Source organism: Crocodylus siamensis, chromosome 1 (genome assembly GCF_052110815.1).
Source record: "Crocodylus siamensis isolate JL-2025a chromosome 1, ASM5211081v1, whole genome shotgun sequence".
Lineage (NCBI taxonomy): Eukaryota > Metazoa > Chordata > Crocodylia > Crocodylidae > Crocodylus > Crocodylus siamensis.
In genome coordinates, this window is record NC_143395.1 from 354240384 (window position 1) to 354256490 (window position 16107).

Genomic DNA, 16107 nt, shown 5'->3' on the forward strand with positions numbered 1-16107 from the left:
GGTCCCAAAGGAGAATCAATCAGAAAGCAATGGATACTGCCAAGTCACCAGAAGCTATGAAATGCATCGGTCAGAGTAGACACTGGACTGATAGTCCAGAACAGAGCTACCAAAAAGCATAATGGTTCACCAAGTCTCAGTGCAATGGCTGAGCAGATGTTTTCACTGCTCAAGCCAAAGATAGTCCTGGATCACTGAATCTGTTCTTACTGTAATAAGAAAACCAAGCAAGAGTGCTTGTCCCTATGTTTTCTGAGCACCACCTGAGCAATCTGAGCAAGAGGACCAACAGCCAATGCTGCAGTTTTTTGGAGTCAGGAAACTGCCAAGCTTCCATAAGATCCACTCAGCCCATGAATCTTGAACAGGACAAGGGAGACTGTTAAAAACACCTCCTTGTGCAATCCTGAGATCGTTATCTCCCTCTTGCAATTAGCCCTGGCACTCTGCAGAGGTCTTCACCAGTCCCAAAGAAATAGAAGACCTTGAAGTAGTGGCATTTTTAGGTCTAGGAAGGTAGGAATACAGGTATTTAGACAAAAGCATAGCACAACTAATGAAAAAAAAAAAAAGGGAAAAGGGGGGATGGGGGAGTCCTTTGTCTTAGAGTCAAGCACAAATGGGGTGAGGGAGGGGAGGCAGCAGCTGCACAACTGGCCCCAAGCCCAGGGTCAGTTCAAGCTGCAGCTGCCGCTCCACCTAACCAGCCTTTGTTCCCCAACACTGTTCACCTGTCACTCTGGGTCCAGGGAGGAGGGGCCAGGCATGGGACATGCAGGCACAAATATGGGGTGTGCAGACAGTTGGGTGGGGGCAGGTGAGCAAGGTGTGTGTGTGTGTGTGTGGCAGAAGGGGAAGAGAGGCAGTAGTGGGCAGGGGTCAGGCCACTTAACTGCCCTGTTGCCTGCCCCACCATTACCTGACTTGATCTTGCTGCTTGCCCTGCTACAGTGGTGGGTGAGGACAAATTTAAGACAACCCTCCAAAAATAGATTCTAAACAAAAAAGATTATAACAAATTTATACATTTTTCCATTTCTAGAATGTTATTATTGGGGGGTGAAGTGTCTTGAATTCAGAGTCATGTACAATTGTTCAACAGATCCCCTCAAGGGATGACAAGGTCAAACCATCATAAACTACTGCAAGACCATTTCAGGCTGGACATAAGGAAGATTTTCTTTACTGTCCAAGTCCCCAAGGTCTGGAACAGCCTGCCATCAGAGGTGGTTCAAGCACTTACTTTGAACGCCTTCAAGAGAAATTTGGATGCTTATCTTGCTGGGATCCTATGACCCCAGCTGACTTCCTGCCCCTGGGACAGGGGGCTGGGCTCAATCTTCCGAGGTCCCTTCCAGCCCAAATGTCTATGAAATCTATGAACCTTCTACCTTAAAGGAATATGAGGGGTGGAGTTTAAATAAAGTTAAACAAACTGGAGGGGAAAGGGTGAAGTTAGTCAGCTGTTCACCTCCTCATAATAAAATGAATATTTTATATTGTTCTTTTCCAGTTTCTGTTTTCATTAAACACTGTACTTATAGAACAACATATCTGTGCTCATCACCATATAGAGTGAATGTGTGAGCGAGTTTCAATGTAGTGTTAATACTCCTGATTGAACTAACTGGCCATTTACCAATTAGTTTGCAATTTCAAGTACTTAAGAATTACCACCCCTGAATTCTTAATTTAGCTTTTCCCCTCTACTGTAAAACTCAAAATTAGATTTAAGGTAGTTAAAATACCCAAGATATCTACTTTATTCTATTCATGAAAAGAAATCATGAGTTAGGATGTTTTTGCTGTTGATCCCAGAATATTATTATTATGATGGTGGAATGTTTTTTAAAGCATCATACAGTTTACAGAACACATTTCAAGAATTTTTCAACTAAAAGAAGCACAAAAATCATTTTAACATTTAGCTTTTTAATGTATTTTTAGAAATCAAAACTATCAAATTGATTTTAATCCAGCTTGCCCAAAAGAGCAACAGGAAAGGAGGGCAGAGAGGAGAGGGACTCACAAAGACTAAAGAAAGTTTCAACTATAACTAAGTATTCCATTCAAAGTTTGACTAAAGAAACATTCTTGAAGTTTGACTTGAAACTTTCTGTAAACTTCGTGGGTCCCTCCCCTCCCTTCCATTCAAAGAATGGAATATGTTCTCTAAAATTGTGGTCAGTGGAAAATAAGGAGTGTATAGAGAGGAAAACGTCCTACATGGTATGTTCATAAATAAGATGCTCCTTGACATAACAAATCTACATGCTGTGTCAATAAATACTTATAGATAGCAATAATAGTTGAGTAAGCAGATGTCACTCACAGGTACCCCACACTAACCTAACAAAATGATTACATCTCTAACAGCCATTTGGTAGAACAGAAATACATTAATAGAACAGAACCCTGTCACCAGATCAAGGTTTTCTGATCTAGAAATAATCACTGCTTTGTATCAGTGGCAGGTAGTAACAGAGACAGCTTGAAAAAAATTCATTTTTTAATATACTCTCTTATTACTAGGCTGAGCATATTAAAGTAAAAGTTCAGATGTCTTCACGGTTTGCTTAAAAGCTCTCTGGAATTCAACTTAGTGATTATGGCTTTGACAAAACTAAACTACAATTGAAACATGCCAAGCAGAAAATATGTTGAAGCATAGTTATCACCAGGGATCCTGATTTTCTCTTTTAAAAAATCCAAAATTCTCTGATTGAAACCCACAAAATACATTTTTTTCCACAATTAAAATGATGCACCACTATATATATGTATATAAATATATATGTATGTATGTATGTATCAACTTAACACAATGCTTTATGGATACATATTTACAATTTTAAAGCAATCTGGAAGCCTACCAGTGCTTCAATCATTATAATAAAACAAATTCTAAACACCTATATATATATTTTAGCATTTGATTTTGGTTTTCCTATCATGGAAAATCTGAAATCCTCCTGATCCTTTCACTCACCAGGATGCGTGCCCAACTGTGGCAGTCCTCCCCACTGCATTGGGGTGGGGGGTACTGAGCACTCCCCATATGCCAGTGCCCTGCCCTTGCCCATGCTACAGTGCCCCCCCGCCCAGCCCTGCTGGTGCCCCTTACTACAGACCCGCAGATCCCTGGCCCTACCAGTGCTCTTTGCTCCCAACTCACAATCCCCCACCCCCCAGCCCTGCTGATACCCCTCACTCCCAATCCCGTCTCCGGGCCCTAGTCCCCCAGTGTGTGGAGAAGGGAGTGGGTGTACAGGGCAGGGAGTGGGTGTGTGAGCCAGGCAGTGGCACATAGGCAACACCACAGGCAACACACTGAGAGGGCATGGGTGAGCGCATGCCCGACCCACAGATTTCTGCGTCCACAGCAGGGCACAGGGCTGCAACCTAGACAGACAGATGCCTCTGCAGCCCAGCAGGCAGGACCTGGCTCTGGAAGGAACACTACACTACCATGGCACCAAGGTGAGGTGCCCTCAACCCACCCAGCAGTAGCTATGGTGCACAACTCTGCACTGCCACCTCCGGGCATCCCTACCAGCCACACTGCCATGAGTGCCAACATGAGGCACCGAGGCAGCACAGAGTGGTGCCCTGCTGCTGCCAGACAGGCAGGGGGCACCTCACCTTGGCAGCCATGGCAGCATGGCACTGCCAGCTCCAGCATCACTGAGCCTCCCCACCCTCCTGTGCTTGGTCCAGACTGCTGGGCCATGGAGGCAGCTCCTGCAAGGGTGCCAGTCCAGCTAGGCTGCAACCCCATGCCATGTTGTGGGAACACAAACCGGGGGGGGAGGGTCCTGCCTCCCTACTGCATCGCCTATGGATCCAATACCTCGATGTGAGTGTGCACAGCAGCAGGGAGCCTCCTCCCCTCCCGAAAGGCCACTCATGGCTCCATCCTGCTCCCCTCCCGTGTACTCCTACTTGCTTCAGACCTGACCCCAAGCCCCAGGTACCACACACTGTCTCGGCTGGGCTGCAGCCACCAACCTTGTCCCACTCCTCCCTCACCATATGCCCACCCCCACCCCACAGACTTACCTGCAGGGAGCTGCAGGAGCTACTCTCCACCACGCTGCCTACCATTGGGCACACAGACCCCCTGCCTCTGATCACCATCCTCCCACTCTCCCCAGCCCCAAGCAGCCCCTGGCAGGGTTGAACTCTGCTAGCCTGCAAAGGGAAACCTGTGATTTCCCAGATTTTTTTTACTTTTGAAGGAGAAAATATGTGTTTGTCTGTGGGAAATGGAAAACCTGGATCCCTGGTCATCACTTGCAGAGATTTAGTGGAATTTTCCTAGTTACGTAAGCAGGGATTACAGTATTTCATTACTACCTTCTAAAAACATATGGCATTACTTTGTCTGTAAAAGTGCCACTTTTAATGCCATGGCAAGAAAAAAATGTATACATTTTCAGGGGGACTGCCAAAAGCAATCATACTTAAATACATCTGCCATAAGTGACTTTACACCTGCTTCAAGTGAAAGTAAGAATTAACTTCCACTAGATATTTAAGTTTAAAACTCCACAGAATACAACAGGAATAAAGTTTCCACTCAAAGATTTCTGCACTTGTAGTATATAATATGAACTCTCATTACAGGTTATCGAAGTGAAATCAAACAACTCTGGCACAGTTCTAAAGACTAAAATGATTTTTATCACAAGGAGCTCACAATCAACACTCTGCTCATAGGCATTAGATATAATTATCATCCTGTAAAACAAGCATTGACAGTGATGTTACCTCACCCTTTGTAACTCCCATTTTTCTATAAGATGCTCCACTTCACCTCCAAGAACTACAATGTTATTGTCATCCAAAAGCAGAAATCCATTCTTCACTTCAACAATTCCCGACAGCTTGATTTTTGTTCCAGGTGGAGTGTTCAGGCTAAAATCAGAAATAAAAAAATTCTTAAATATATATTTTAGCAGACAAAACAATATAGTTCTACTTCCATTATACTGTGAATACTGTCATGCTTCTTAGTAGGTCACTAGTATCTATCACTTTTGCAATAAATCATTTCATGTCCACTTAATATGTTCAATAGCTTTTCCTAGAATACTTGTCATGATAGCACAGAGATATGATATTGTAAACTGGATTTTAAAGTAGATTAATCCCTGTAAACTGTCTGATTGGTTATAACACAAACCAAACTATTTTATTTGTATTAAAATTAAGAACCAACACTAAATTAAGAACTAGTGATGATTTAACAGTATTTCCTAAAGTCATTAATGCATGTATGTTCTTCTGTTCTCTAGTTTCTTACACACTGCTTATTCTACACTAAAAATCTTTAACTTTTGGTACTTTCCCTTCTCCTTACTCTGATGATTTAAACAGGTCAGGGCACCCATGAGCCTGATGCACAGCCAGACAGAGATAGGCTGAGGCACATGTAAGGACTCCTCCTCCATTAGGCTTCTTTGATCAGCCTACATCAGGCAAATGAGCCAGCTCAAATTGCAGCCCTTCCTGTCCAACCTTGCACAGAGACATAACTATCCTACAAACATCTCTTTCCATGAAGGATTGGCAGGGAGGGAAGGCAGACTGGGAAAGGCTATAGCATAAAACAACTCTTATGCCTGGTTCAGGGTTATCAGAAAGCCCTAATGCAGGAATACAGACGTGCCACAGTCCTGCACACGAGGCACTTTTATTGAGACATTGAGTTTTTCCTGGGAGAGTCACTGCCAATATAATGGTGGGGATTTATTATAGGCCACCTAATCAGGATGAGGAGGTGGATGTGGCACTCTTCAAACAGGTGACAAATCTAAAAGCTATAGGATGGTACTGATGAGAGACTTCCATTTTCTGGACATCTGCTGGAAGAACAATGCAGCCAAACAGAAAATGTCAAGTCGTTTCCTAACTTATGTGGAGGACAACTTTCTGTTCCAGAAGACTGAGGATATAACTACAGGATAATCTATCTTGGATCTTGTCCTGACTAAGAGGGAAGAATTGCTGGAAGATGTGAAGATGATGCGTAACCTGGGAAAAAGTAATCATGATATGATAGAATTCCAGATCCTGAGATAGGGACAGCATGAAGCCAGCAAAATTAGACACTAGATTTCATGACTCAAGGAGCTAATAGGCATGATGTCATGGGAGGATAAATTGAAGGAAAAAGGTGCCCAGGAAGGCTGGGAGTTTTTCAAGGGGACAATATGGAAAGCCCAAGAAACTGTCCCAACATGATGGGAGCACAAGAAGAATATGCAAGAGACCAGTTTGGTTGCACAAGAAGCTTCTAAAATACCTTAAATTCAAAAGGAAAGCATACATTCATTGGAAGAATGGACAGGTCACCAAGGAAACATACCACAAAATAGCAAGAACTTACAGTGATAACATCAGGAAGGCAAAGATAAAGAACGACCTAGACCTTGCAAAGGAGTTTAAGGACAACAAGAGGTTCTATAAGCATGGTGGCCAGAAAAGGACCAAGGAAGCTGTGGTCCTCTGTTAACAAGCCAGGAGGAACTATTAACAGAAGATGCAAAGGTGGCAGAGCTACTCAACAGTCCACACCTCAGTCTTCACAAAAAAATTAAGTTGCAGCCAGTCACCTACTAAGAATTATCAGGATAAGGAAGGGGGGCAAGCTGAGGGAAGAGACAACAAAAAAGACAGTCACAGAGCTTCTGTTGAGTCTGAATGAATTCAGATCATCAGGGCCAGCTAAACTTCATCCCATAGTCCCGAAGGAACTGGTAGGAGAGATCTCAGGGTCCTTGGCAATGATCATCATAACATTATAGAAGATGGGCCAGGTACAAGCAGACTGAAAAAGAGCCAACTTAAAGGCAAGGAGGAGGACCTGGGGAATGACAGACAGGTTAGCCTCACCTCAATACATAGAGAGTTACTGGAGCATATCCTAAGGAAGACTATTTGTAAGCATTTGGAAGAGGAAAGGCTGATCACAAGCAACCAGCATGGATTTATGAAAAGCAAACTGTATCAAACAAACCTGATTTCCTTCTCTGACAAAATAACTATTGTACTTGGAGGGGTGAAGGGAATATTGTGGATATAACATATATGGATTTCAGCAAGGCTTCCAACAAGGTCTTGCACAACCTCCTCAAACAAATTGGAAAAATGTGAACTAGATAAAACTACTATAAAGGTGGGTAAGTAACAAATCAATAGCCACAAGCAAGAGATCACTATTAACAGGTCCATGTCAGACTGGCAGGATGCTTGGAGTGGAGTCCCAAATGGGTCAGCCCTGTTCAGCATGTTTATTAAAAATTTGGATCCTAGCATAGAAAGCTTCTTAAACAAGTTTGCAGACGACAGGAAACTGGGTGCAAACATACTGGAGGATGTGCGAGAAAATCAGAAGGATCTCAACAGCTTGGAAAGCTAGATTAGAGCTAAAAGAATGAAGTTCAATGTGAACACATGCAACATGCTACATCTCAGGAGGAATAATCAAAAACACAAATATAAAATAGGTGATACCTGGCTGGCTGGAAGAACTGTAAAGAAGGACTTGGGATTCTTGGTAGATCACAGATTCAATAAGAGTCTGTGGTGTGATGCAACCACACAAAAAGGGAATCGGATTCTACAATCCACCAAGTGTAAGACACAGGACAAGTGTCTTTCTACTCAGCATTGGTTAGGCCTCTGCTGGGCTACTGTATGCAGTTCTGGGCTCAACATTTTAAAAAGCACATGGAGAAGTTAGATAGTGTCCAGAGGTGGACAACAAAGATGATCAAGACCTGGAAAGCAAGTCATACAAGTAGAGATTGAAGGAGCCAGGCATGTTCAGCTTGTGGAAAAGGTACTTGAGAAGACATGATAGCAGTCTTCAAATACTTGAAGAGCTGCCATAAAGAAAAGGAAAAGCACCTTTTCTCTCTTGCTACAGAGAGGAGGACATGGACCAATGGCTTGAAGTTTTAGGTTGGATATCCAGAAAAATTTCTTCCCAGTTAAAAAAAAGGGACACAGTGGAACACACTACCTAGGTTTGTTGTGGACTCCCAATCAATGGAAGTATTCAAGAAGAGGCTGAACAGCCAATGGCCAGGGATGATCTAGGCACAGCTATGCCTATATTCTACCATGGATATTTCCCGAGTTCCTGGACTTTGCTGGTTGCCACTTCCCTGCCCTCGGCTCCTTTTCTGCTACGTGTATTTTTAAGCCTTCCCAGGGCATTGGGTGCTGGCTATAGCCAAGGCTGAGAACTCTAACTGGGTGTGCCAAAGCTGGAGGTTCCTGGCTAGAGGATCTTACGCCTCCACTCAGGGCCACACGAGTCACACTATTTGGGGTCAGGAAGGAATTTTACCCCATGGTCAGATGTACTGAATGCTGGGATTTTGCCTTCCTCTGTAGCAGGGGGTGTGGTCCTCTACCCAGGATGACTTGAGCACATATTGACAACATTTCACAGAAGCAGGACAGTGGCTGCCATTTATCCCCCTGCTTTACCTGAAGCAGGATAGGGCATTAGGCTTAGTGGCATCAGGGTTGACAGCGTTCTTACACAGAATCTAGATAAGAGTTTTTATGGGATGGGCTGATGGTTATGGCCCTGCCTGAGACAGGGGGGTTGGACTAGATGACTTCGAGGTCCCTTCCAGCCCTACTTCTCTATGATTCTAATAAAGCAACATGACAACAAGGACCAAAAATAAAAAGATCAAGCCAGGATGGCAACTTCTATCCAAGATTAAAAAAATAATTCAAAAGAAAGCTTTATCCAATTGAAAACACTTATTTTCTCTACTTAATGGTTGGGTATGATGTTTAAGAAAGTTAGCTCTGAATCAGTAGCGTTTGTTCAGACTTAAGATTTTTGGTTAACTGATTAAAAAAATAGTTCATACATCTGACTCAACAAGCTGCTACAAAAACTACAGTCCAAAAGGAAAAATTTGAACTCAGCTTTTATACCACGGTTAAATACTACCACAGTATTAAACAGGAGAGTACATGGCAAAAAACGAAAAACTGGCAGAAGACTGAACTTATAAATGTATTTTTTGTTAGCAGAATAGAGAGGGCTTTTCAGCTGATTTTCTTCAGATGGACTGAACAAATTGATTATTAGAACTAAGGTCAGTCATTGCAACTATGAAAAAAAATGTAAATTTTCCCATTGCTTGCATCTTCTCTTTAAGATAGCCATTTTTAAACTATAAAAATATAAAAGCATGGGGAATAATTATTTCAATCAGCTTACTAACCTAAAGCTCCTCAACTCATAATGTATAAACAATAATAATATGAAATCTAATTCTAGTTTCCATGGCTGCTCAGTTCTTACTTTACAGTTTTACTGTCCAAAAAGGTACTAATTCATGGAAATTTTTATTATGTGAAACTTATCCATTAGCCATTTTTAGAACGAAACACCAACTGATCTAAAATAAGTCATTTATCAACTCTCACATAGTAGCTTTTCAGCAACGACCAATCAAGCCAAATTCCAGCCAGTTACCTAGAGCAGTGTGGTTTCCAAACTTTTTTGATCGAGCACCCCTATTGGTAAAAAAAATTTTGAGCACGCATCCCCAATATATATTTATATAAATAGAAATAGAAGTTCTATTTTTTCCCACACCCCAATGGATCATCTTGCACACCCCACTTTGGAGACCACTGACCTAGAGGACACTCTGCTTCCAAGATCATTATTCATTCCCTTAAGCCATCCACAAGAATTTTTGTTACTACTTCATGAATTTATTCCATATGAATCCTATGAGCTTATATGCACAATTTTTGTTAGAAGTGTGCTACTATGGCTAAAAAAAAAAAAACAACCAAAACCACAGCCTAAAAATCACAATCTAAAAAAACAATTTCATCAGGCTCCAGCCTGAATTTAGCAAACCCAGTATATAAAAACATTGGTAAATAATACTATTTCAATGAGTAAAAATCTCAATCTACTGTAACTAAACAAAACATACAATATATTCTACAGGTGAAGTGGAAGCACCACACCACACCACGTACCTACACCACTATGAGGAACTTTATTTAGCCTTATGTGCCAGCTTCAAATCTTTTCTTTTGAGATACCTGGATAATTAGCTGCAGTTATGCTGCGACTATAATATGTTCACATTTCCTGCCACTATTTTTAATAACAAGCTCAGTTTTAAGCCAGAGTTCTCACCTTTTCCTTCTCAACTACCAGATTCCCTATTGTTCCCAACAAGGAGGCACCTGGAACAGAAGTTTATGGAATTTATGTAGACAAAAGCGCAGTATGATGTAAAATCAATAAATGGAACCATGTTGCATTAAGAATCACTTCAGCGGAGGAAGAAAAGGGAAGACTATTGTGGATTTTTGGTATTAGTGAATGCAGTCATAACTATTTTGTATATATTATATGCTAACAGAATAGTGCAGTAAATTCTGGCATCCAGAACAGGCATGTGGCTTGGAATTTCAAGCTTTTATTGCAAGGCTAGTAAAGATCACTGACCAGATCCATTTGATCCAACTTGAACAATTACATCATTTCATATAATGATGTACTGGGGTATTTGCCACCTATCAGGCAAATAGATTTTTTAATGAAATGGTTGCATACAGACTTCTTCAAATGTCAGCTTGTCAAGATGTGCAACAATGAAACTATGAAACTATATCAACTAATTAAACCTCAAATTCAATATCCAGAATGCCTAGATTTAAGTAGTTAGTATTATGAAATCTCCTCAAGTAACTTGCATAGCCCATAACAGCCTTCCTATTTAAAATACAGCCACATCTAGCAAACGCACCCAATACAGTGTTGCTAACTAGCTACAGCTTACCCACAACGCATTTTTCTCAGGTTTCCCTGGGACAAATAGTATATCATTTAAATCCAAAAATACTGCAGAATACAAGCAAAACCAACTTTTTTGAAAGCCAGTAATATAACTGAAATTAACAGACTCATCCAGTTTCAAGTACTAGGCTTCCCCCCCCGCCCATTCTAGTAAAAAAAAAAAGCACTAAGCCTGTGCAAGTAGGCAGCTATTCAATCCAGCTTCAGGTCCAGCTGCTTTGGATGCCAGCGATCCGATCCAGAGCTCCGGACTGGGTTCCTGATTCAAATCTGCCAAAGTGGCTCTGAGGACTTCAGAGATCCGGCCACAGGGTATAATTGGGAATCAATGAAATATCTATAACTTTTACAATAGCCCCTACACTTATCTACTTGAAAGTTGGCAGGTTTCATGGACTGAGCAGGGGCCACCACCCCTGCAGTTTTCAGCCTGCTGCACCTTAACACACACAGGGTCATCTATGCCACGAGTTTTACTTGTCAGGAGCTTGAGGTGCCCACCCAAACCCCAGCACCGATCTTGTAACTTGACAGTCTTTGTGACCTCACCAGGCACTACCACCCCCGCAGTTCTGACCCCACTGTGGCTTAACACGTACACGTGACATGAGTTTTGCTTTCAAGAATTTGGGGTGCAGTTCCCCCCAACCCCCTGCACTGATCTTCTTGAAATGTGGCAGGCTTCTTGCACTGAGGCAACCCCGCCCCCCGCCGCAAGTCTCACCCAAATCAGACAAAAAACAATGAAGTTATAGATATTTCATTGATTCCCCATTACACCCTATGGCCGGATCTCCGAGGCGGCTCTGAAGCGGTTCGGAAGCTCTGAAGCACTTTGGAAAGCCTAATGAAGCCAGTGCTTTGATCCAGACATGCTGCTTCAGACATCGAAGTGTCCGAAGCTTCTCTGGATCCGAAGCACAGTCCAAAGCCTTGCACAGCCCTAATGAGTACTAAAGTTTCTCTGTGTTGTGCTAACAAGGAAATAATGTTGTGAAAAATGCTACTTAGTCTGGTAGACAAAATTCTTTGGGTAAATCTGATACCTTTTATTAGAATAACTAAATAGTTGTAAAAATTACAAAGAAAAGCCAACAACCATAGGAAACATAGTCTAGACACCCAGAGGACCCTGACCTAAGCAAAAAATATTTCTGTGATGAAGAAACTTAGATAGGGAAATACATGGAGGGTTTAGTATTTTGGTCCAGATCTGTATTGTCCTAGGCTTATAAAGGGGAAAAAAAAAAAAAAAGAGTATCATTGATCTAAAACTCAGTGTAATGGGCATCTGTGTCAAAACTGTGTATGTGTACATGACAGTAGGTGCACCTGTATGGATGCTCTATTAAGGAGTTGACTAATTACCTGTGCAGTAAAGTGTCACCATCTACACAAATGGCACTATTAGGCCGCAGTAAACTAGTTAACTCTGCCATAGGACAGTACTGCCCAGAACCAGTATTATCCTAGAGCAGAATACATACATGTGCTCAAACACACATATAGATGGTAAAGGAGACTGGCTAGGGCATGAGAGTGCTACAGTGTGGGGGCTGCCTGCTAGCTGGCCCTGCGCTGTAGCACCTTCATGCCCCAGCCAGCCCCTATGCAGCACATTAAGCTGGGGTGGAGCAACTCCAGCTCAATAGGTTGTGGTCCCAGCTGTATGTGTAAATGCTGCACCTGGGAGCAATAAACTCCAGTGCAAACTGCACCAGAGTTTATTCAGGTGCATTAATAGCACAGGTAGATGTGCCTACTGTGTACTAAACACAGAGGCTGTAACCTCTGAAAGCTAATGCCTCTCTGAAGAAATAATGATACACTGTCCTGGCTTCTTCCTAATATCAGACTAATATAGCTAACTAGTCTGGTGTGTCTAATGGGGTAAAGCATTGATCAGATGCCCCATACCTTTAGTGGGGTTCTGGAAAAACTGAAAGTTGTGTGGGAATACTGGGTGGCATTAGTTTCAGTAGCTAGGCAACTGGATTGGGGAATCCACATTATCAAGAGGACTGTCAGATACAAGATCACTACACAGAACATACGCCTAAGCTCCAAACTAAAGGCATGGAGGTCCTAGTGTGGAACCCATCATAACCGTCTGGCAAGTGTCCAGCAGGAGAGCTTGACCAGATTTTATTTCATATGAGACCTTAAGAAAAGAAGGCCCTGCTGACACATGAATCTTTGCATCATCTGCAAAAATTATTCCTATACGTAATACCTGGAGAAGAAACAGAAGGACATGTTGTGCCCAAAAGCTTGTCCAAAATTTTTCCCAACTACACAGATGGTTCAATAAAAAGTATTAAAAAAAACCCCTTGCATTTCATTTTCACCTGCTTGTATTCCAAGGAGGTCCTTCATATTTCCATCTCTCTCAGCTCTTCTTATAGTATCAGCACTGCCTCAGAAAAACAAAATATATGTTTGACCAAGCTCATGACCTTACTTAGGCATTCATGATGCTTTACTAATTTTACTTTCACAGCTCTGTTAACTCTTGCTTGCCAAGCATTGAATTTGCCTAACGTTTTCAATACTGCTCTTCACCTCAAGTGTCTAAGTTAACTGGCAAATACAACCTACATCTTACAGAAACTTTGAGAGAGATTCTACTATAAAAGTGGAAATAGTAATATGAGGTCTGGCAACTTACTCTAACTCTCCCTTTATTCTCTACAGAGCTGAAATGCAACAAGTATGGTAGAAAAAATGAGCTCTCAGATATGGAAGGACCAGGGAGCAAAAGCTATACTATTTCTGACACAGAAGCAAGAGCAGCAAAGCAAGAAAAAAAAAAAAGCAATGAGGTCAAGCATAAAAAGGACTATTGTTTGTAAAGTGTTGATTCCCATGTTCTTTCAACAACCTGGAAAACATTTCACGTATTATCATTTCTCGTATTTTTGTGACTCTTCTGGGATGTTACAACAAAGACTCAACGAAGGAAAAGCAAGCACTGTTCACCTTATTTTTGACATGTAATTATATTCTACTGCTGTGCAGCTTGTGTGTCCATCAGTCATCTGCAAACGCAGCATTCTGGGAGCAGCCTGAGATTCTTCATTATCCTTTGGTGCAGCAACATTACGTATTTTTTGTATCTGGAGAACACATGGGCCTTCCAGCTGTAAATGGAAAATAGAAAAAAAAAAAGTAAAAACCTAAGAAACTCAAAACATTTTTCACTACTAACAATATGTAGCAAAATCACAATGTTACCTAGGTTGAACTGAAACATATAGGCAGAGCACAGGCTAATTTGATTAAACAATCATTTTTAGTTTCTGTTACTATTCATGTTTTGTCACTCTCGGATAGGTCACAGGCCAGACACTCAAATATGAAAATTCTGCACCGCCAATTACTAGCACCAGACTATAACAGAAATAGCAGCTGGCTTTGCAGGCCACCTGGCTTTAATGGGACTGTGTTTCAACTACATCTGTCCCTTAAGGACTTGGCAAGCATCTTTAAGATGTAAAACATAATTGTAATGTCCTCCATGAGTCATCCTGAACTTTAGTTAACTAAAAGTAACAGTAAATCTACATTCCAATGTGTTCTGCAGGCAAAAACAAATTAATTCATCCTACAACTGAGATATAATTCACAAAAATACCCTTTCTGGAATCCCTCCAATCTGTAGGGAAGCAGAAAAAATGCTCAATTCTACCTGAAAAACAAGGACCTTCTGCAGCTATATTATGGTTTCTAGCTCTCAAGAGACAGAAGGAAGTGCATCTCCCTCAGCAGGAGTTACCACTTGTTTATTCTCTCCACTATACTACCAGAGACCTGCACATAAATGGATGGGGAAGCTGAAAAATCAGATTGAAAAAAAGGATGGTTTAGAAACACTGAAAGGGATCAATTTGAAGAACTGTGAACATCTCCAAGGCAAGATGAGGAGCAAAAAAGAAGTGATTACAGGACCAAGCTATCAAAAATGAAACTGGGGAAGTGAAATAGATGAGGAAGAAGACTAACATGTTCTTTAGTGTGAAGGTTAGTGTGAAAATGGAAGGATGTTATTAAAGATAAGAATATCATAACAAAGAAAAGGAGACAAAATAATTCTGGGAAAGAAAAGAAAGACAAAGGAGCTTATGATGGAGAAAAGGAAAACAGACACTAAAAGAACAAAATCAGAGTTGTACTCCTTAAGAACCCATTCTCAGAGACAATGAAGCACAATAAACAGGAGCACAGGAGGGAGATTCTTACTGAAATGTGGTATTTTGATGATGTTATGAGCAGTTTCTTTCAAAATTGAAATGAAACTTCCTCCTGCATGCCTATGAGCATACTCCTTGGATTTTAAAATTGTCCGCTTAGTAAATATCAACACTGCACTCAGATTTTTGTGTATTCTTAAATCAATAACTAGAAACAAAAAAACAAAAGGGAAATGGAAAAAATGGGTGGCATCTTTTTATTCTTTGAATAGGGGGGTCTGAGGGTATGTACCAAGTACATTTTATTTTTAATTGGTACTTTTTGACAAAACACAAAGAGCTACTTAATGCTTACCTGAAGATGTCCTTAAACTTAAACTTCCCATCGTTAAGACTAATACGGCTTACATATCTTGGATCAGTTCTTTGAAATACAGATGCACTATGTAAATGAAAGGCATTTGTTCAGTGACTTGGAAGGCATCATCACATATTATGCTGGACCACTATAAAACCAAAAAATGTAGGTTCTGCTCTTAGGCCTGAGAGTTCTTTATGATCTAAAGCACCTTTTTCAAGTGAAGGTTCAGTGAGAGTGGAGACTGGACTAAACAAAAATGCGTATACATACATACAGGTAAGGCAAATGAAGCTGTTAGTAAGAATACTGAAAACCGGTCACTTAAAACAAGGCAGGGATTAAAGAAGAAAGATAGCCTGGAAGCACAAGACTGCAGTAAGAAGATCTAGGTTCTCATCTTAATCTTACAAATGGATTTTTATTAAGGGATACTAGGCAAGCCACTTCTGCACTATTTTGAAGAGTGGCTAAGAGCCAGCAGCTCTTACTAACTTAAACTTATGTACTCAGATCCTCAGACCCACTGACTAAGCCCCAGTTCTTTCTCTATTTAAAGGAGAGAATATTACTACCTTCTATCTACAGGGCCACAAGGCTTAACTCGACTTTTCCCAGGGCTTTGAGACTCTGGGATTTAAGGTACTATACCCAGACCATTTTAAGCCTATGAGACACATTCTCTCGAACAAAGG

At 41.3% G+C, this 16107-nt stretch overlaps 1 protein-coding gene across 4 annotated transcripts in view; it reads right to left on the minus strand.

Moving 5' to 3' along the window:
* Positions 1-16107, minus strand: part of TDRD3 (tudor domain containing 3) — a 224449-nt gene that overhangs the window by 114278 nt on the left and 94064 nt on the right. For all 4 annotated transcript variants that reach the window (XM_090024671.1, XM_090024687.1, XM_090024665.1 and 1 more), the window contains 2 exons: positions 13844-14004; positions 4776-4917 (listed from right to left, as the gene is read on the minus strand). In XM_090024671.1, coding sequence (XP_089880797.1) covers positions 4776-4917; positions 13844-14004 — 303 coding nt within the window. The remainder of the gene's footprint in view (positions 1-4775; positions 4918-13843; positions 14005-16107) is intronic.